Source organism: Zonotrichia leucophrys, chromosome 1 (genome assembly GCF_028769735.1).
Source record: "Zonotrichia leucophrys gambelii isolate GWCS_2022_RI chromosome 1, RI_Zleu_2.0, whole genome shotgun sequence".
Lineage (NCBI taxonomy): Eukaryota > Metazoa > Chordata > Aves > Passeriformes > Passerellidae > Zonotrichia > Zonotrichia leucophrys.
Window position 1 is genome coordinate 38,381,780 of NC_088169.1, and position 22,258 is coordinate 38,404,037.

General features: G+C 38.4%; 1 protein-coding gene across 1 annotated transcript; it reads right to left on the reverse strand.

Annotated features, from left to right (window-relative positions):
- Positions 1–7,958: 7,958 nt before the first annotated feature.
- LOC135450083 (protein-lysine methyltransferase METTL21E-like) lies at positions 7,959–21,311 on the reverse strand. The gene is made up of 4 exons (XM_064717904.1): positions 21,227–21,311; positions 11,951–12,108; positions 9,304–9,421; positions 7,959–8,383 (listed from the first exon to the last, which is right to left on the reverse strand). Exons 1-4 carry the CDS (start codon positions 21,294–21,296, stop codon positions 7,959–7,961), a joined length of 771 nt encoding a protein of 256 aa, XP_064573974.1. The 5' UTR covers positions 21,297–21,311.
- Positions 21,312–22,258: the final 947 nt, after the last annotated feature.

The window sequence follows — 22,258 nt, forward strand, 5'->3', positions numbered from 1 at the left end:
GTAGGAGTTATGGGATCACACACCAGAGCCCCAAGGCTAAGCTCAGCCCTGCATGACAAATGACAAAGCCCTTTCAGGTGGGAAGACACAGCAAGGAGTTTCCCAGTAACTCTCTAAATGGAATATACATTTTATATCAAACTTCTATGAGACAGAAAAAACTGGATGAGGCCAAACACATGAAAAAGAATCCCAGATCTATTCTTTCCTCCTCTTTCTGTACTCTGACATCTTTTTTTCCCACAGCTCTCACAACCTCTGGTAGTGCTGAGATTACAAGTGGGTATCCTTATGTACTAAATAAAAGGCAGATTCCTCTTCACAGGCTGTGCCAGACAATTTGTCTTCTAACATTTTTTCCTATTATTCAGTTGCTTAAGGCTACTATATGGACTATCTGCTAGTTGGTTACTGAAAAATGGGCACTAGACTGTAAACAAATTTTGAATAAAGCTGAGCTATTTTAGATAGCTCAGCAATAATTTGCATATGATTTCTTATCTCTGCAACCTTTTGCACAGCTTGTTTAATTATATTTTTTTCCCACTGCATTTTCCTGATTGGAATTTGCTGGGACTCTACTGACAAAGTTCATTTACAGTATAAAACAGCGAGTTTAACAGCACACATCAGTTTCAACAAACACATTTTGACTGAAGTTATTTGGTTCTTGTGCTTCTAGGAAAACCTAGATTTCAAAAGTTGAAAATTCTGAGTCCAATGTTTCATCTGAGCCAAAGTCTGTGAGGAACCTCTTTTGGAGTAGTGGGTTCCACCCATTCTGGGAGACAGAGCTCTCACAGAGGTCCCCAGACATTAGGTGTGAGCAAAGATGATTTCTACCATCAAGGAATCTGCATAGGTACCCAGAGTGTTCATACACTTTTACCAGCTGATTCAGCACTGCTTGACTGTTGGCAGGAGCACAGTCAAAATTTAATGACTTTTCTACTCTGCTGCCAAGGCTGAGCCCCTCAGAGTGCCACAGTCACTGCTGCACACAGGGGTGCAATAATCACAGCCATCCCATGAGCAGCAACATTTTCTGTTTACATGAACTGCTTTCAAGCTTGAAGAATGTGAGTAGGGTCAATAACATGGAGGAGGACAGATGGCCTATAGCTGATTTGTTATAATAATCATCTGATAATATATAATCTGGGTAATCCAATAAAGTAATCATGTCATATTAGAGGTTAATAATCTCTAAAAATCAATTAATTTCTCTGGAAAATTCATCCAATTATGGACCTTCTAGGACATAAGCATCCAGGATTTCAATGCATTTGGACTCAATTCCTGGATAGCCCCTAAGGATTACTCACTTAAATAATCCTGATTTACTTCTCTCTTGATTTCCAATTACCTTTCTTCTTCAGAGGTAGTCATAGTCACACTGGTGTGTTTTAGGGTCTTGTATTTCAGGTAAACGGCACAACTGCTGTGCTGTGATCCACAGGTCTTTAAGAAGGACAGGAAAAGAGGACAAAAAGAGGAGTGGATTTGCACTCCATGAGAAGAGATTCAAATAAACCATACCCTGCTATGGATTAGACAATGGATGAGCCAAAAGCTTTATGGGTAAGATCGGAGAGAAGACCAACAGAGACATCTGCTGTAGACCATCCCATGGAGAAAAGGTGGTGGGCAAGCCTTCTTTAAACAGTCTGAGAAAACATCAGGATCATGTCCCCTGGCTCTCACAAGGACTTTAATCCTCCTTGAGGTATCTTGGAAAAGTAACTTGCAACACTTCAAGCAACTCAAGAGGTTTCTGGAGTGCTTTGAGGTCAAAAATCAATTTTTTTGGACGCAGATGCTGGACTGGCCAGACAGGGAAAGTGCTCTGCTGGATATTCTACCATAAATAATGGTCTCATAAATAAGTAGAGCCTGCAGGTGCATTGACTGCAGCAACCTGAAATGGGGGTTGTAGGGTCTGAGGAAAGAGAAGAAGAAGGCAAGTAGCAGAATAAAGACTTAGATTCTATAACATTAAAAGATATTCTAAAGCATTCAATTTCCCAAGAAAAAGCTTCAAGAAATGAGTAGATGAGATCTCGTTGCAGACAACCCTGAAGAGCAAAAATATCAAGAGGTTAACTAATATTCAGGAGCAACTTCTTCAATGATGTTTGGTCTATCATATCATGTGGAAAACCAAGAAAACTCTGCAAAAAAATAGTATGTATGAAAAAGAATATATTCTGATTGAGCTAAAATTGAAAAAAGAAAAAAATACCCAAAAAGTGGAAACATGGATAGGCTACCAAGGAGGAATAGGAGCCATTGCTCAAACAGGAAGTGCAGAAGTTGGGAAAGCTGAGGCTGGATGAGAAGGTATGGATGTGAAGGGTTTTACACAGGAACAACAAAAGGAAGACAACTGAAAATGTGACTTTACTGCTGAGTGTGGTACTGTATAAAAAAGGATGTGACAAAGGCTGAGCAAATCCATTCCTTGGTCTTTACTGGCAAGGCCAGCTCTCAAGATTTCTGTATCTTCCTGTTTAGTGACAGAATTTGGTGAAAGCAGCAGGTGTAGGAACAACCAAGCTGGGCTCCACTTAATCCCTCTGGGCACACAGAAATCTGTGGAACAAGGCAGTGTCTTGAGGATGCCAAGGAAGCTGGCTGAGGTGACTGTAAGAGTGCTATCAGCTCTGAAAGGTGACAGAGGCAGCTCCCAGTCTCTGAGAACAAAAGCAAATATTAGTCCATATTCAAAAATAGAGGAAGGCTCAAGAAGACCACAGTCCAGTCTGCATTATCCTATCTCCAGGCAGGCTATGCACTAAACACTCCTGGAAGACATTTCCAAGCACATATGTTTGCAAGCAACCAATACAAATTTGCTAAGGATCTGAACAAACTAACTGCTCTCTATGACTGTTCCTGTGCAAAATTAGAGCACAGTGCTTTTTCTTCCATCTCTTTATCACATTTTTTCCATTTTTTCCATTTTTTTCATAGAGGCTTTGTAGCTCGGTTGTAGAGATAAATGGATGAGTGGTTAAAAACTGAATGGGCCTTTAAAATCAAAGCTAATGAATAAAAACAGCCCAAGCAAGCAGTCTGTAGGAGTGATGCAGGTTGGGATCATGGCAGGGACTGATGTCATTAATTTCCATCAGTGGCATGGACAATAGACTATATAAACTGAAATTAGATGTTGCCACAGCACCAAGCAGGGGAAGGGCAAAGCTGCTGCTAAGAGGGACTTTGGCAGATGGAAGGAATAGGCCATTAAAATCCACATAATGTCCAACAGAGTAGCAGAAGGCAAAAGCACAGGCTTTAACTTGTGCCAGCTCATGAGTTGAAAACCTAGAGACTGCATCTGCAGGAGAGGAACTGGATGTCCTGATGGAGCGGGACAAAGACAGTGCTGTAGCCTTGCAGGTGATGCAAGTTAACTGCACTGGCAAGAGTGTGGGCAGCAGAGCATTCAAAGTGATCCTGACCCTTCCACGTGGCATAATGGTGCCCTATCTGCAGGACTGTGCCAGCTTGTGGGGACACTAGTGATAGGAATATTTACAAACTAAAGAGAACGCAGAGGAGGACTGAAAGGGGTAAGGGGCAGGAGGAAGCAAAAGGCTGAGAGCACCAGGTTTCTGCAGCTGAGTGGTGGATCCCATAGCTGCCTTCTGCTACATAACAAGAGGGTTATAGAGAAGATGAAGCCACAGGTGCACTGCAAAATGACAATAAGCAGATGCCCAGTTGCAGCAAGAGAAATTCCAATTGGATTTGTGAGGTGGGGGGGAAGAAATTAGCAGGCTGCTCAGGTGTGTTGTGGAATCTTCTTTCTTCAAGATTTTCATGTACTACTGGAGAAACTGAGCAACCTGTTCAGACTTTGAATATGGCCCGATGTGAGCAGAAGGTAGGACCAGATAGCCTTCAGAGGTGCCATCCAACCTGAATGAATCTGAAATTCTAGACAATACAGTACAATCTGTGTATTGTATGTTTGGATGTCTTAACTGTGCAAAAGGAAAAATTGTTATTTTTATTCTGACCTATTGCTGAGCGCTCATACTTTTAGGGTGTCTATAATTTATCTAGAGTGGCTCAGAAGTATTTATTTTTATGGAATAATAAAATTCATTTACTTTTTTCCTTAATGTAAATTATCCAAACAAGGTGGAGCACAGGAAATGTTATTTTTACTGTGAAAGAACTTTGATACTGGACTTTCCCCTGTGAGAGAGGTTTAAATCCCTTGACATTTAGCTCAATTTCCTCTTTGCTTTACACCTGTGCAACAACATTTCCCTGAAGTCACAGACCTATTATAAGAATGAACATGTCAGTTTCTTAATTACACCCATGGAGCAGTGACATCTTGACAGTTTCTTTCTTTGTCACTGAACTTCACTTGAGATCACCTCAAGGTTACCAGTGCAGTAGCAGTGGCTGAATAGGGAAAAGTCCTGCACCATTCAGGTCCCCAGAGTTCAAAGGGTGTTGGCTGAATTGGTGACTTCTAAATTGGTGACTTCCAAATCCATTTAGGTTTCAAGGTCCTGGGTTGTTTGGTATATGTACTATTTCTTCAGATGACTGAGTCACCTGACTCAGTGTGACTGGAAATGAAGATCCATTCAGGAGGACACACCTGGTGTTCTTTGGTCTTTTTTGCTCACTTACCACTGACTAGTGCTTGTATAATGACCAATATGAGTTGTGCATCATTCAACTACCATTTGGGCCAGGGGTAGTTATTTGGGTATTTTTAGCAGTTGTATTTCTAAAGGAAAATTAGGTTTGCACAGTAGATCTGTACTGTCATTTGAGTATTTTTTTTCCTAAATATTCAGCAGCTACAGCTTTTTCTTACAGTTGTTATAAGAGGTAAAAGCCCAAGTGGGTGGGTGTAATAATGCAAACAAAACCAAATAACTCAGAGCTGCAAAACTGAAATTCAGCAAGAGAGAGACAAAACCAAAATATGACCATATGGAAAATCTGCAATGTTGGGAATGTTTGTTTCTTTAATTCCGAGAGGGAAAAGGCAAAGATTTGTAAAAAACCTTGATGAAAATATAAAATAAGCAGCAAAGTAAATCACTGTAATAATTCTACATACACTTTATTAAAAAAGAACACTTCCTGAAAATATATATGAGCTTGAAAAACATTGTTTGTGGAAAATTTTGCAAATACCTCAAGTTACTTAAATATACTGCTGCTCTTAGGTTGAAATACATAAAACCCATGGAATGGATTGAACCTATACCTATACATCCAAATTTATCTCTTAAATTAGTTTGATTATCACAACACCCTATAAGAGACTGTAAAAGCCTACCAGCATGGGCAGATCCTCTGGCATTCTTTAAAAGTGGAGCTCTTTCACCCACAAATTTAACTGACCTTCTTGCCCTCTGCCTTTCAGAAACTGCAGCTACAAATGCCATCTGTATTAGCAATATAATGCACTGAATGACAGTTTGATCCTTTATCTGAGCTATTAGAACAAAGAATAAGTGGTTATTAAAATTATGACTGACTTTAGGGGTCAGCAATACTTGACATTTATGTGAGACTTATTCTCAGAGAGCAGAAATAAACTCCATAGGCAAATGCCAAGTACAAGCTCACCCTCCACTGGTCATGGCTAATAACCTGCCCGTCACACCAGAGGACAAAAGGTGCTGCACAATAGAGCAGCCAGGCACCAGAGATTTCCCAGGAAGCTTCACACAGCAGTGCTAGGCAGATCTGTGAGAAAGAGAGCTGATGTTACATTCCAGTACATATTAACAAGCTGCTGGGCCTGAAGTGCTGAGTCCTGACTCCATTTGACAAACACATCTCCTGCAGAATCCAGCAGGGTCAGTCTGTGGCGCAAACAGGAAGGCTGGTCAGCAGGACAGCTATTTAAAAGTGATCACACTCAACGGCTTTGCTGCAGTCTTCCTCTTTCGCCTTCACCATTTTGGAGTTCACAAGGTCATTTCACTAATTATAGTGTCAATCCATTTATCCATGAAACATTTGTAGACTGAGATGCCCTTTTGGATACAAGAATTATGGTTACAATTGCAGAAGATTCAATGATTGCAAGCAAGTTAAGAGGAAGGAAGCAGGAAGAGGAAATCAAGCAATGGCAGAGATCCCTGTTTGTTTCTTTATTTGCTTACACTAAACTATTTCTATTACACAATGTAGAAAGAAAATTATTTCCAAATATTTCCATTCTGCAGTCTGTTTTTCTACAGCTGTAATTATCTGAGGACATAGGCACAGTAACTTCTGTAAGGAGGGGTAATATTCCCTGTCAGCTGGTAGAGAGTCTAATTTTCTAGCTAAACTGATTGATCCAATAAAGGATTCTACCTCTACAAACTTTGTCACAGGAAATTTACTGATGATATTTAATGATTAGATTTTTTTCTAATAACCTCCATGCCAAAATCTCGCTTGTGATTTCTCAGCAGGAGAGGTAAAGAAGTAGACTTAACTTCCTTTCTTTTCATTTTGCTTCTGGGCTAAGACATGCTACTCTTTGCTTTAATTTTATCCTAGAATCATTCTTTGTGTTTCACCAAGGATGCCCTAGGATATCCAGATCCCCCTGGAAAAGTTTGGCAGATCAGCCTCTCCTGTCTGCAATGCTTCACCTCTAGCACCAGGCACCAATGTTCAGCTGGGACAAAATGTACATTCCACATCACATTTACCATAGTTCTACCCTGGACTTTTGCCAGAGTAAATAGGTAACATGCATCTGCCATAATCAAAGGTAAAAACAATAGTATGTTCAGGAAGTCAACCAAAAAAAAAAACCAAGCAAACAAACAAACAAAACTCCTTGAGAGAATACAAATAGGAATTAAAAGATAAATCCTGTCAGTCCCAGAGCCTCCACATTACTAGAGCAGTTGCCTGCTACAGTAGAGGTGATAAAGCTGAAAGAGACTTGAAGGCCTCAAAATCAACTACAAACAGAATCAGAAAAATATGGTATGTGGAAAGAAAAACTTTATTAATCTACCCAAAAGAGAAGTCTTGGATAGGCCGCTGAAAACAGGAGCATGCAGTACTGAGTGGCTAGGAGGAAAGTATTTTGTCTGCCCATGCTAAAATACAAATAAATCTCCAAGTCAATGACACACCATGACAGGCTGGTTGAGTTTTCTGCCTCCAGCCACCAGCAGACAGCACTGCAAAGCTCTTTCCTGATGGCCATTGTCCTTTTTCCATTGCTGCTCCCTCAGGTTCAGATAACTGTCTATTTTTGGAGAAGCAGAGCTTCAGGCCAAGAACTAAAAGTCTTAGTAAAGGTCAGCTGGTGATTGTACGCTTCTAATACAAGACCTTTGTTCAAGCAACAAAACATTTAAATCCCTCTTGCCTCATGTGTCCTGTGTGTTGAAGAATCCCTAAATTTAAATTTAAAAATGAAAGCATAATCATTACATTAAGAGTAATTAATGTATTCCATCCCTTTATCACAAAAGTGTGCTTTCCAGGTGGTGAGGTTTTTTCAGCTAATTTAATGTCCTATTAAGAGCATTCAAAGGAAGGATTAAAATGATAGTGAAAATGGGGAAATATCAGATGTAACACCAAAACTTTTGAATGCAAAGATTTATAGTCTAAATTTTTAAATAATTGTTCAAATTTATAAGAGGCTATTCAAAGCTGTAATTGAAAACTTCTGGAAATATTCATTATATGACCCATAACAGTCATGGTAAGACTTGTAAAAGTTATTAGAGTTGTCAGCTCAGCACATAAAAGTCAAGACAATGTCACAGATATATCTCTTCTGTGCATATCACTATTGGCAAATTTAATTTAGGAATTTATAGGAATGCACTAGGAATTTGATGATTTGTTTTACCTATCTCTAGAAATGTCATTCATGTAAGTGTCAGCAGCTACTAAAATGGAAATTATTAAAGAGAGGACAGCTGCAACAGTCACCTCCCTATATCTCTCTTTCAGACCTTCAGTTTGGAAGGTCTGGCTTTCATCCTGTCTTTCCTCATTGCTTTATATAAGGCTATGTTCAAACTGGGAAAATTAGAAATCATCTCTAAGTCAAACAGTGTCTGAAATCTGTCCACAAATCGGTTCTCATTCTCCAGCCTAAACTTCATGGCCCACAGAATAACAGTATCATTCTTACACAAGTGATCAAAAGTTAGGAGGAGTTCATCCAGGAATGGATGGTAGTAAACTACATCAGCAGCCATAATGTAGTCAAAGTGACAGGAAGACCTAGGAAAGTTCTTTTCCAGATCAATTCCCCAGGACAACTCCTTGACACAAGGCTGGTGTTTGCATTTCTGCTTTGTATTTTGGAGAATGTTGTACTCAAGGTTTCCCAGTAGTTCTGGCAAATCTGTGGCAGTCACAAAGGCACCTGTGACACAGAGAAAACAAATACAGTATTTGAATATACATCAATACTTGAGCAAAAGCCCATTCACAAAAGCTACTGCACAAGGAATTGATTTTATCAGGTAACTCTCACTGAGGGCAATAAAAAAATGCAGATGTTCCCAATAACTCTTAAATATTGTGCTTAAAGTAATTATTTTCTTCCTTGTAGTTCTACTCTACAGATTGCCATCTAAATGCAGTTGGTGGGGAGAAATCAGATAGTTACGGTATCTTGATATCATCACATTGGTTAAAAGTACAGTGGCTGACAAGGGATTGATGAATACCCATTACTGAATCCAAGAAGTGGGCATAAAATTTAAGCATTACCTCAGGTTCTTCCCTTCTCACACAAGAAGAAGCTTTCTCAGACTAACAAAAGCTAAAGTTCTGTTAAAATGCAGAACCCACTGACCTGGATTACTCTTGGAGATGAATAGGATGCCATGAGAGAAAACACAACAATGTCTGTAGCAGAGAGATCAAGTTGCTGAAGGAAAATACTGAAACACAAATGGATAGAATTGGATGGAAGGTGACCTGGCATCCAAGAGCTGTTTGGTCAAAGGAAGGGAATGCACTGGTCTTACCTACATCTGGCTCAGTCTACTTGCCACTGATACCCTGCAAAGCCACTAATTTTTTATTTTGATCCCCAGTTTAGCATGGTTAATGACAACATATCTACTGTGACCTCCTTTATTGTATCAATACACTCCCAGAAAAAAAAAAACAAACACCAAAGCATGTTTCCAAACAAGCCTTTTAGAATTTACTGTTTCTTGCTCTTGGAAACTTTCAAACAACGGTCTCTTAGAAGAACCAAGCCACATCATTTGTCCTCCATTATTCATCTGAGAGGTGTTTCCAAGAGCTTAAGAAAGATAATCACATACTCACCCAGCAAACTGGCTACTATGGAGACCAAGCCAGTTCCAGCTCCAATTTCAATCACATTTTTGTCAACCAAATTGCATTGTTTAGAATGAGTTTCCAAAAAATAACACAGAACAAGAGCCTGTAGGGGAGGAAATCCATTAACATACTGAACAAAATAATGAACTAAATCCCTTTACTAAATATGAATTGTCATTTAAAAGCATGCAAAAAATTTGTTATCTGTTCAAATGAGCAATATTCATACAAGTACTATCCCTAAAGGACCACAGCTCACCCTGATCTTTGGGCTCTATAGGTCACAAAATAAATGCTACAAAATAAGTCTGTGAATTATTACAGACAGAAGGAGCAACTACAATTAGATAATCTGTCACAACACATGACATGAGTTGTAAAATTCTGGTCACCAATTCCTGCTTATAACTGGACTTACTTCTGAGATAAAATATTTCCTCCACAAAAATTTCCTCCTTGTTGAGTTCTTCCAGTAGTCAATTATTTCTGGCAATAATTAATTGTTAGGGTTCAAAAGAGACAAATAGATTTACCCCTTTTCTTTTGGCTCAGTTTGTTTACAGTTTCTATTTGCTTATCTGGTTAAGCTTAGCAAACTTTCATAGTAAATACAGACACAAAGAGCATCTACAACAGACTCCTTACACATGTATATATAAAGTGATTATCTGATCAGTTAAAGTGATTAAAAAAATCTTCTTCAGCTTTTCTGCCCTATCTCACACTGACTAGTGCGTTTTAGCTCGCTGGTGAAATAGAAATTGCTAATTTTATTTCTCTCATAAAGATAGCTTCCATATTTATATCCACATCTTTATCAGACTTTGATAGATATACAATCTCCATTGACAAATGAGATGATTGCTATATCCTCTCAGAATACAGATCACCATTTGGAAAAGCAATCATTAGCGGCCTGCTCTGGCACAGCAAAATTAATTTTGCTTTTAAGTAATATTGAATGAGAAGGAAAGGAGCAGGAGGACTACTGGCCCAGTGTTAGCATGCTAGAAAGTAAAACAAAGGGGTTTTTTCCTACCTCTTAATTCAGAGCACAGAAGAAAAGGTAATAAAAACTTATACATATCATTTAATCAACAGCACTGATATAGAAATCAGTCTGTGAGAACCAGGAATAATTTAAGTCAGGTTCCTAAAGACTGGATCTGATATTTGACATTATATTGACATTATATTCGACCTTACATTAGGATTTTCTCCTAGTTACATTAATTCCTATAATTCCTTCCCTCAGGGTTTTGCCGTATTCTATTGTAGAAACTGGCTGGCATAATCAAAGTTTCTGAATGTTAAATCGGGGAAACTTTGAAATCTGCATTCCTTTCCATGAAACATGCAGAAACTTTACTTTCCTTAAAGTTTCTGCACTCTTGAAAAATTTGGCTGCCATTTTTCAGAAGATTTCAAGTACTGCTAGATGGAAGTGGAAGGGAGAGCACCAAGAGACAGAGATCAAAGGATTGTCTTCCTTCCACAACAAAATTGGCTAAGCCAATGTGTTTTTGGCTTAGCCAATTTTGTTGTGGAAGGAAGCCAAAAATATTGGCTAAGCCAATATGTTTTTCAGTAAAGTCCAAATCATGGACTTCACTGAAAAACATTCTTTTTTCCAGAAAAAAAAAATGTTTTTCAGTTAAGTCCATGATTTTGTGCGAATAATTAGTAGTCAGCCAAACTTTCCATGAAGACATACACAGAGGTCACCAAAACATATAGTACAGATGACTGGTCCAGGTCTCCTAAAACCAGGAATATCATTTGGACTTCAAAGCAGAAGAGTAAGACAACTATCCTCAGCTGAACTATGGTCTTACTTCTGAAAAACAGTATGATCCTAGGAGGCTGAGGCAGTTGTGAAAGAAATGGAACATCCTGGGGTCTCTCCTTTAGGGACATAAATTTCATCATGTATCATGGCACCTCCCTGGAGATTTCTTTCAGTCTTAATTACTTCAAAACAGTAAGTTTGCTGCATTGCACATATTCAAAACCTGAAGAAGAATACGTTTATGGTGTATGTGTTGACGGTTCTTATATCAAGAGCCAAGGACAATGGCTCTCTCCAATTAGATTTCCAGCTGTTTAAGAAACTGAATGCTGCAGCTGAACATTTTCCCATGTCTATGTATTAACAAGGTAAATTTGTTCCTTACATGAGAAGGTTGAATAGCTTCTATGAGTGATAACACCTTGTGAGCTTGCATCACAGCTGTTTCTGCAACCTGGATCTGCCTGCTACACAGCCATCTGTATTCATAAAATGTACAGAAATGCAATCATCATAAAACTGCCATATTTGTTTCAAAATATGCTTGTAATTGGCTAATAGGATTAAAAGCTACTGGCAAGCAAGAAGGGCACACAGGATCATACACCTTGGGTGATTAGGGCATGCACAAGAAATACCAAGTAAGCTTTGAGAAACATAAATCCACAAAGAAAAACAGGTTAAATTCAGTTTTGGGATTTGCAGAACAGAGACAGAGAAACACAGAATTATTTCCTTGGGTTTATAACATTAAAAAAAAAGTATATTTATTATACCAAACAAGTCTTAAAATGCTAGATGGCTCCAAAAATGAAAAATAACTATGCTACAAAAATATTGTACCGATGGCCAGACGACTGCCCCGTAGCAATCAGTGGCTTCTGTAATTCTTATCTCATGGCCAGCAAAGTGAAAGCCTTCCCAGGTCTTATAAGCTATACGGTCAGGAAAGAAACGCCTCTCCATGATTTCTGCAACTATCTGTTCATCTTCTTTTTCCCCTGGAAGCAAAAGTATAAAAGGTCAAAGAGGCTAAGAGGACTGATAATAAAACTATCAATTCATATTGAAAAGCTGATTTGGAAGCAAGAATATAAATTACATCCGTGAATAAAATACATTTCACCATTAATGGTTAGCATGGTACACAGCTATTCTGAATTCTAATTGAAATTTTCAGTGTGTGACTAAATAACTTCTTTCATGTCTCACTGAAGCAGCCAAGTTCATACAAAGTAAAGAAGGGGAATGTTAGCATACATTGTTTTCCATTTCATCAACTCAAAGGAAATTTTTAAACTTTTTTCCTTCAAGAACAGCTGCTCTAGTAAAGACACTCACAGCCTTATGCACCTGGATTTTTCATTATTCTCCATATCCTTTTATTGTTCACTTTCCCCATATTCTGGTTCTTTCTGACAGTAAACAAAAGGAGCCAGAATATCATTTATAAGTCTGCCACAAAACTTGTGAAACAGACCCTAGCAACACAAATGATGACAGACAGGAGTGAAAGCACTCGTGTTGTCAGGAAAGCTTATCCACCCACCCCAACAGCGCCCTGTCAGAGGGATTCTTTCCACTTGGCTTGATATCCTGAATGCCATCCTTGTTGCTAAGCAAAGAATATTTATGATAGCTAACAAAATCCTGGATAACTGTTCTAACAGAAGAGGATTCATTCCTTTTTAGAGGAATAACAAGCTAGTTTCTGTTTTGCCATCATCACACAAAACTGCACCACAATGTCAGAAAACATCATGTAAGTGAAACTATCTAGAGCATTTTCTTAGCAAAGTCTAGATTCCTTCCAAGTTTTCATGGGAATTTTGCTTTCATATCCAACTATGGTCTGTTAGCAAACCAGTGAAAGAAGAACATGTTTACAAGCTACACCTAGAAAGCATACTAGAGATTTAGATAACTCAGTTACCACCTTGTCCAAAGCAGAGTTTCTGTATCAAGCCTACAGCTCCCATCAAAATCACAGATATTAACTTTGGGATCTGCTGGCTCTGGAAAATGAAACCATTTATGCTTTCATCAACATAAAAGACTTTGCTCTATTGAGATTCTTCACTTTTTCTTCCCCCTTGAATCATTGTGGTCACAAGGAACATAAAGACCCCAAGTGTTGTCGTTTATATTACCATATGCCTCAGTATTTTTATTATGATAATTATGGTCAAAGTCTCTCTTCCTTCCTTGTTTCAAGGAATAAAAGCAGGGGTGAAGACAGAAAAAGATTATACCACACAAAAATACATCATGAAGTTGCTCAAACCTATTAGCCAGTGCTTTAAGCTCGTAACTCAAATTTCAGCATCACAGGAAAATAGAGAATAACATCAAACAAGGAAGAAAACCAAAAAATATTTGAATTTATGTTGACATTAAGACACAAAAACACAATAAAAGCTGACTAACCAACCACAGTACTTGTAGAATCTATTGCAGGGGAGAAGAACCCCAATCACAGGATACAGCAAAATTAAAAACAATATGATGCATATATTGCTAGGAAAAAAAGTTTTCATAAATTTGATTAGTATAAATAAAATAAAATGCCCAACATTGAAACTATGGTATTTTAAGATGTTGGAAAACAAGCAGTATGTGTCAGCCTCTTCAAGCCTCTGATGTTAATCTGGGAGAAAACACATGCATCACTGTGCCTGTAATCAGGGAGCTCTTGACAAACATGAGCTAAGTGCCAGGGAAATGCTGCTTCAGGGCAAAATTAATCTTCCTCTTATGAAAGAAATAATAAAAAGCTGTCTTATTACACATATCATAAGTATATTTAATAGATCATCCTGTTTCCAAGCATACCAGATATAGCCTGCTTTTAATCTTCTCCCACTGCTTAGAGCAGTCTGATCGTGTTCTGTGATCATTACTATCTGTGGAAGTAAAAGCTATGCTTTCTATTACATTTCAATTACAACCATTTTTCTTGATTTTCCTCCCTTGACGTCTGTTTTGGATCCAATTTTGTTGAGAAGCTGGTAACTTATTAGGTCTTAACTTATAAAGCTCCTGCGAGAAGATCTATAAAACTTTAGCAGTGTTACAACTGCCCCTCTAGCACTCAATAAACATTCCCCATCTATTCCCTACAGGATCAGCAAACTTCCTACTTCAGGTTTGCATAGCACCTACACTAACAGAGTTTGTAAGCCCCTGCTCTCTTCCTGAGCATTGTCTGTACCCCTGAAAGAATAATCCCAAATCTGCTGATCAATAACACTGCTTGAATTTTTGAATTTTTGCCCATCTTATCCTTTTGGTAATCTTCCAGGTGGCTTATCCGGAGAAGCTTACACTTTTTTTTTTTCCTTTAAGAAAACACTACTGTTTTGAAGAATCAAGAATAATATCTGTTTCATCAGAGTTACCATATGTTAGACAAGGCCCAAAGGAGAAACTTTCTCAGAACCAGGACATTAATGATCCTCACAAAGAGTGCTGAAGAATAAGGAGTGCAGAGTTTTAGTCAGATTCACTTATTTTGTACAAGTTTCCCTTTGAACAGCAAGAAACACTCCTCTGCTGCTTCTTGTCTTTCAGAACAATTTCTTGTGGGAGTGCACAAAAGCAAATAAGTTATTTTTTCTGTAACTGCCCTCAAAGCACTGAGAATAGAAAAACGAAGAACTAGTGGAAAATCTTTCAAGTGACACAAAAATTGCTGCAAGGGTAAGTAAAATCCAAGTGAGGTAAACTCTTAATATTTGAAGACATCAAGGAAATTTTGCTGGTACTTTGATCAAACTAGTTCCTTGATAACAGGTGTAAAAAGCTGAAAGGGAGTTATTCTCCTGCAAGTGTTTACCTCTGTGTTAGTGAATATTCTCTTGGTCAGAAAAAAAAAAGCCCTGAACTTTTGAGTCAATGAACGGACTCTAATGACATTTTAAATAAAAAGAGATTACCCATCAGTAGAATAGAGTAGGATAAGAGAAGAGCAGGCTTGACTGATCTGGCTATCAATTCTTGTAAGGATGGAAGTGCATAATGGGCATTTCCAGCAATACTACTGGAGCACAGACACTGAGCCATCAAAATTGAAAAGTCTGCCAGGATTGGTTCCTCTCTTCTCCACAGAGCCAGAAGAAGACAAACACACAGATTGTGTTTGACAAGGTAGGTTTGCCCTTACCCTCTTCTTTGATGTGGAGAAGTGTGGAAATGATAAACACACAGAATTATTTTCTTCAGCCTATTCACCTGTTTGCATGACCAAACATAAAAGCCACTAGAGCTTCTAGTGCCAGAACCTTATTTACAGTAAGATGAGGCAGTTTCATCCAGTCAAGGTAATATACAGAACTTGAGATAATTTTTCTTACTGAAACAGAGATCTCCTTTGTCTTGAAGTTGTGTACAAAAAGTTACCTCTATGGTGCCCCGAATCCTTCAAGAATATCTTCAAGTCTCTTAAGACTAATCCAATAGGTTAATTACTTACAGTGTTCTTTGGAATATTTTAGATAAAACATTGCTTATTATATAAGTTTAACATCTTTTGATCGTGTTCTATGAGCTCCCTTGACTTTTCATTAATATCAGGACTGAGGGAAAACCTCATGTACTGTTGACACATCTTGCACTGAATCAACTATTTCAAATAGCCTAAATATTATTTTCAAAGGCAAAGCAACTGAAATACAAACAAAGTTTTCCAAACAGATGTACTAATCATGTGGAAAACTGGAGTTGTGAAGCCAGTGACAGGTTAGTTAGAGAAATGTGTGTCAAGCTGCAAAAATCCTGTGTAGGAAACCAGAGGATTCTGCTTACACATTCACACGTCATGTTAAACAAATGTTAAAATGCTATGTGTTAGAAAAAAAACTAAAGAAACAAAATTATGTGAGTTCTGCTAAGAGAAAGCTGAAGTCCTTCAAGTAGGGAAGGGAAGGTAGAAAGAAAATAACAGGAAACAGACCAGATCAGAACAGAAAAAATTGCAAACTGCAGCATCTTTTTTCTATAAAATTAAGGCAATCTTTATGTGCTCAATTTTGCATAGAATTAGTAGAAATATTACCTGTTTAGAAACAAGATACATGATCAGCTATTCACACCACTTGTCACATAAAATCTAGATACCTGAACTAAAACATAGCTAAAAAAGTAAAAGGATCCTTCCACCATGAAAGCTATGAAGAATATACTAGCACTCAATATCTCCATTTTCAGACTCATTCACAAAAAACACACAGAGTAACAAAACATACTCCAAATACTTTGCTAGTAGATTCGAAGAAGGATTCATTCAGAAAAAAAATATTTTCACCCATTGATTCATGGGAACAGCCTACAGGGAAGAGAAAAATATATTAGTCTCTTTCTAGTGTTGGCCTGAATCTGCCTAATCCCAGGAGGTCAAATGGTGTCACAGCCCAATGTCACAAGGAAATAAGATCCAGTCATCTGCTTCTCGCCTGCTTTGATGGATTTTCTCCAACTGGCAAAAGGAATGAAATCCAAGACTTCAGCATGAACTTGACCTGACAAAGCTCAGCCCTACAGCAACCTATTCTCCCATCTTCAGAAGGAGTATACTCTCACCTGTAGAGTTTAGATTTAAAGTTCACATTTTAGACTTGTCTTACAAATATTTTAATAGCATGCATCAACAGCTGTGAAGATGATTCCTCTATGACTTCTCAGCAATTGAGAAGTCAGTCCTCTGGAAAGGAGGACTACTTGTGCTGATATTAGTGATTGAGTGTCGCTAGAGAGTTTCCAAGAGATTCCAAGAATTCATAACATCCAGGACTCTTCAGATCACCCCCCACTCAGGACACACAGGAGTGGAGTCATCCAAACTAAATATTTAAAGATGCATTTTATTTATATAATGTGGAAATAATATATATAATACATATTGTTTATATTAAAAATATATTGTCCCTATCTATATATCCCAAAGTCAAGAGGATACCTGCAAAAAGATCAGTAAGGGAACAAACCTGCAACTAGTTCTGTGACTGTAAGACATGACTGGAGAAGAGTGAGATTACTCCACTTACAGAAATTATTCAAAGGTATCCCAATAAATCCATATGGGGATTTCCAATGTCTCACACCAAATTTTTCCTGAAACTACATAAAGGGCACAATAGTAAGGGACTTTGTAGACTTGGAAGTTTTGCTGAGTTACTGTCATGTCAGGATCAGAGCCCTAGTCCTACAAGCACTACAGATGGCTCCATGGAAACATACACAGTCCTGAATCACAATGTAGTCCCTACATTTCAGGCAGCATCATTTTAGTATCTTTATTTCATTCCACTTATTTCTGTTTTATTCAATTTCAGCCTAAGGGCTCTCACAGGAAGGTGTTAGGAGGGAAAGCTACTCGTGCTCTTGACTTCACAGAAGTCAGATGTAAACTACACCTTTCTAAGAATATAAAGCAAAGTACCATTCCAGTATGTCTAAACTGCACAGTTATTTTTTCCTTACTTCATCCCTACCTACAAAAAGGAATATCATCACGTAAGCGCAGGCATTCCACTACATTCATTACAAGCCCTGTCTGCTGAAGGGATGGCAGTGAAGGGTGTATTGTATCGATTAATCTGAGATATCATGTCAGGGTAACAAAATGTTTGAAACTTTATACTTTGAAATGCAGAAATACAAAACTGCAACCCACAGGCAGACCTTTCTCAGCCAAAAGACAAGATGCACTTAGCCCAGAGCACGAGGACACAAGAACAAGAGAAGGGTTTGCTCACAGTATCCAGCCAATGTATTTATCCAGGTTTGAGAGCTGTGTTTTCAGTTTCAAATTTACAACACTGATATCCCAGCCCTATCCAAGTCAAAGGTCATCTAAAAACCATTAAATGGCTGAAAATAGAAGTACTGCAGTCATTTTATCTCATGAACACATAATGAATTCAAGTTTGCCAAGTACAATTGCCTTGTACTTCCCTTGTTACTTCATCATGTTTGTCTGCCATTGAAAACATCTCCAAGTCTAGGCTCAGAAGCTATTTACTTTCTAAAAATAACTAAATTATGTCCCTTTGACTGCAAAGCAGACTCTGTTATTAAATTAGATGGTCTAATATACATTATAAAAGGCAGCTAACTTCCTGACAGATAGGAAGTGACTTTAAAAACGCTGTCAGCATTCAGCTACCAATAATTCTTGATTTCTAAAATATTCCTTTGCATAAAGGACCTGAACACCAACCCATGCAGTCATACCACTTTTCTTATGTGGAAGTTGAGATATATTATTTATTGTCAAAATGCAGCTACTGCAAAGACTAAAGAAATGAAAATAGGAAAGTTGGGCACAAGGTTGAGAGGGAAGAATAAGTTACTGACTTCCCTACAAAGGTCATATATGCTTTGATTATTTGAGTGTTGCCTCCAACTTCTGTTCTGTCCATACACAAGAAGTTTTCATTTGAGTTTAGCAATATCTTAAGCTGTCTACTTATTGAGGGGAGAGAAAGGCAACAGGGAAGTGTTAAATTAATAAGATGAGCCAGCAGGAAACCAGGATTGCAAGAATCATGCTAGAAGGATAAAAGCAAGGAAAAGTCCAACTACAAATCAGGCACTCAGTTGTGAAGAGGCAGATTTGGGGTCCATACTCAGGCCCCAGGATGTTTTTCATCATTTCACATTTTATAACAAAGTCTGTGAAGTCAGTGAAAAAGCATCAGTACAGAAGAGAATGAGAGAGAAGTATCTCTAGAAGTAACCCAGGAAATATAAATGAGGTGCCACATCACTACCTCCTCCCAGTTGAATTATCTTAAATTGTAAATTACAGGGTTAGGATGCTTTTCACTTGGCTCCATTCCAAGTATGTCCCATTTAAGACACCGCTCTGGACTCCACCAAGATGCTTGAAATGATGGCAGGAATTGCCTTCAATTGGGACATCTGTTAGGCAGGGCAAGTGGAAGGAGTGCGTCCCTTCTAAAATGTCAGCATTTACGAGAAGGTTACTAGGCCAGCATTTTCTCACATATTTATGGATTAAAAACTGAGCCATGGCTGAGTGAAGTGAGACGATGGACTGTCAAGGACAAGTACACCTGGCAAACTTGTTCTTTTGTCTCAGAGATAAAATTATTTTGGGGTGAATTTACATAATGCAACTAGGGTAAAGTAATTTAGTTTCCCAAGAAATTAAGACAGGAGTGGTAGCATCTGGTCTCAGAAACATTTAGCCAAGGAGAGTTAAAGTTAGTACAAGAAATTATGTGAGGAAAGAGAGACAAAAATGCAGGTGTGGAGAACTGATTGTTTAAAGCCACAAAAGGAATGATCAGATGAGGACTGATCCGTAAACTGAGAACTAGTGGCAATGGGAATCATGAACAAAAATAAGGAGTTTTAAACTGGAGAATGTGTGACAGGTAAATTAATAAGCAAAGGGGAAGGCACCAAGTATAAAAAGCTGAGACTGTGAGGGTGGTGCAACACTGGAAGAGGTTGCCTGGAGAAATTATGGATGCCCAGTCCCTGGGAGTATTTGAGGCCAGGTTGGATGGGGCTTTGAGCAACCTGGTCCAGTAGAAAGTGTACCTGCCCATGACAGGGGGTTTATAACTAGATGGTCTTTAAGGTCCTTTCCCACTCAAACCATTTTGTGAGTCTATGATCCTATGACTGAAACATGCAAAGAAACCAAACTGGAATAAGAACCCTGAGAAACAGATATTGAGACTGGGCAGGTGAAATAATGAAATAGGAATGAGGAAAGAATAGAGAAAAAGGATGAGAACAAGGAAGGCACAGGCTCAAAGTAATCGAGCAGGCAAATCTCTGCGCATCAGGTTCAATATCCTTACATCTCCAGAACCTGGCACAGAATTTAGGGTGGCAAAGTCTGTAAAGATAGCCAATTTCAGTCTCCTCATCCTCTTGGATTAATGTTTATAGACATGGAAGAGAACTACCTGGCTCGACACAAACCACAACTCAGCTGAGATTTTACACAAAAACATTATGAAAAATAAAATAATTATTCAAATGTCCTCCTTTTGCACTCTGCTGTAGAACATAACTTGTTGTGGTGTGTTGCAATATCCTGTTTTACCTTCTCCCTTCCCCCTCGCCCCTCGCTGAGTGTGCCCTGTCAATCAGGCTAACATACCAGCAAGGCGTCGTGTGATAGGTGTCCCTAGTCCCTTGAGACCCTGCCCCTTCACCTGGTTGGTGGCTCACCTGTCCCCTCCCCTTCCCCTGTCCTGAGCTTAAAATGTTAATGAGACCATGTGGCCTCCATTCTGTTAGCAGCAGTGGCCCGGTGCAGACATCTCTGTACCCACGGAATAAACATCTGGCAACCTTCTAGCAGAATCCACTCCCTTTCTCTCCACCATCGCCAGAAGCTCTCTCTCCTGAGGTAAACGGAGTCCTGACAGCCTGGATTTGCCCCGCTGCACTCTCCAGCAGCCAAGGTATCTCTGGGGTAAAACACCGCAGTGCTGCCTTTGGCCCAGCAGCGAAGGTCAGAACTGGCCCAGGCACCATCTAACTGGTTATATTGGGATTCATATTCTAATAATAACTAGACCCCACTGCAAAACACATGCATTTGTCTTAATACCTTGTCTAATCCTGGTAACCACTAAAAAAATAGGGACAATTTATGAAGATTTAGAATCCTCAAAGATGTGCAGCCATGAAAGTACTTAAGAGATAACACTGCCAAGTGCCCCTGAAGGTATTTGAAGGTAGGGTCTGACGCTGTCTAGACAGAAATCAGGCTTGTAATAACCAATTCTCCTAACCGACAGCCTGTAAACAAACCTGCCTGAAAAGCTTGATCAAAGTCACAGCTTCATTCCTTGGAACCAGACACAGGCAAGTAACTGGAGGACAGATGCCAGGCACCAGCAGGAAGCTGCCAGGACAAGAGCATGCAGGTATAACACACTTGAAATACCTTGTGCATTGCTAGCACACTACAGCAGTGCTATCTGTTGCATTTTCTGTACCAATGGCATAAACACAGTTCTCCACAAAAATATTAATTAGAACACAGCTCATTGTCAGAAAGACACTTTGTTCCTTTTACTTAATAATACTTGAGTGCAACAAGGAAACATAGTGAAATAAAAAACATTTTACCCTCTTGTCTTTTGAATTCTCTGACTCCTTGATTTTGTAGATGACCATGTTGTGATGACGTCAAATCCATACTATGCCACAAACCCTAGGACAGAGAAACACAAGTCTGTCTCAACATAATTTCACACATAAGCTTCATTTTGAATAAATAAATGACATGTATTATGCTACAATTTACTTCTATTGATAGTAGAGACATGAACACACATAAGCATTCAAGGCATAAAAGTACAAGACACAGACACACTTGCTCAACTGTTATATTCCCACAGAGGAAAAAAAAAAGATTAAAAAAAAAAAACCAAAGTTTTGATTCATGTTTAGACCTATTTTATGAAATTTTGTTGTTAGAATTAAAATCCAGTTTGGTAGGCTTATAAAGAATTGAAAGGAAAGATAGAAACAAATTCCTGAAAGAGAAGAAAAATTGCACCAATATGATCTCATCTTGTTTGAATTAACTGGTTTGGAAGGGAAGGAAACAATGAAACAGTAAAAGCTGCACATGAGAATAAGAGAACAGGATCTACAAATAACATGCTGAACAGAAAGAATACATGCCTATATGAACAGGAGTATGCTGGAGAAAAAACTAGTAGGATAAGTGGGACAGAGGACAATACAATTTTCAGCTGTCTGCAGACAACCAATAGTCTCTAATTCTTCATATTTTACAATCAGAAAAAACACTGAGTTCACAGAAAAAAACCAAAACAAAAACCTCACACAGTGCTTTGATTATTTTTGATACTTTCATATGATTTTTAAATGTCCAATCTTACATGGAAATTTGACTGATTTTTGCCAGGATGATTACATGTAGCATACAGTTAATAATCTACAGATGTTCAAACATCCAATAGGGATGTAATTAAATAAGACAATGACTAAAAGAGTATCTTTCCATAGTGGGACCAAACAATAAAAAGAAAAACAAAAAAAAAAAGAAAGGACAATCAAAATAAAAATATATTCTGAATATCAAATTGCCTTTGCAGTGCAAAGTCTTAGGCAGATTTTCTCGCAAAACTT

Excerpts from the sequence above, each read along its gene's own strand:
- LOC135450083 (XM_064717904.1), bottom strand. The coding sequence starts at position 21,296 with ATGGATTTGACGTCATCACAACATGGTCATCTACAAAATCAAGGAGTC. Across the intron at positions 12,109-21,226 it reads AGAATTCAAAAGACAAGAGG|GGGAAAAAGAAGATGAACAG; the intron begins GTAAAATGTTTT and ends TTTTGCTTCCAG. Across the intron at positions 8,384-9,303 it reads CATAGTAGCCAGTTTGCTGG|GTGCCTTTGTGACTGCCACA; the intron begins GTGAGTATGTGA and ends TCTGTGTCACAG.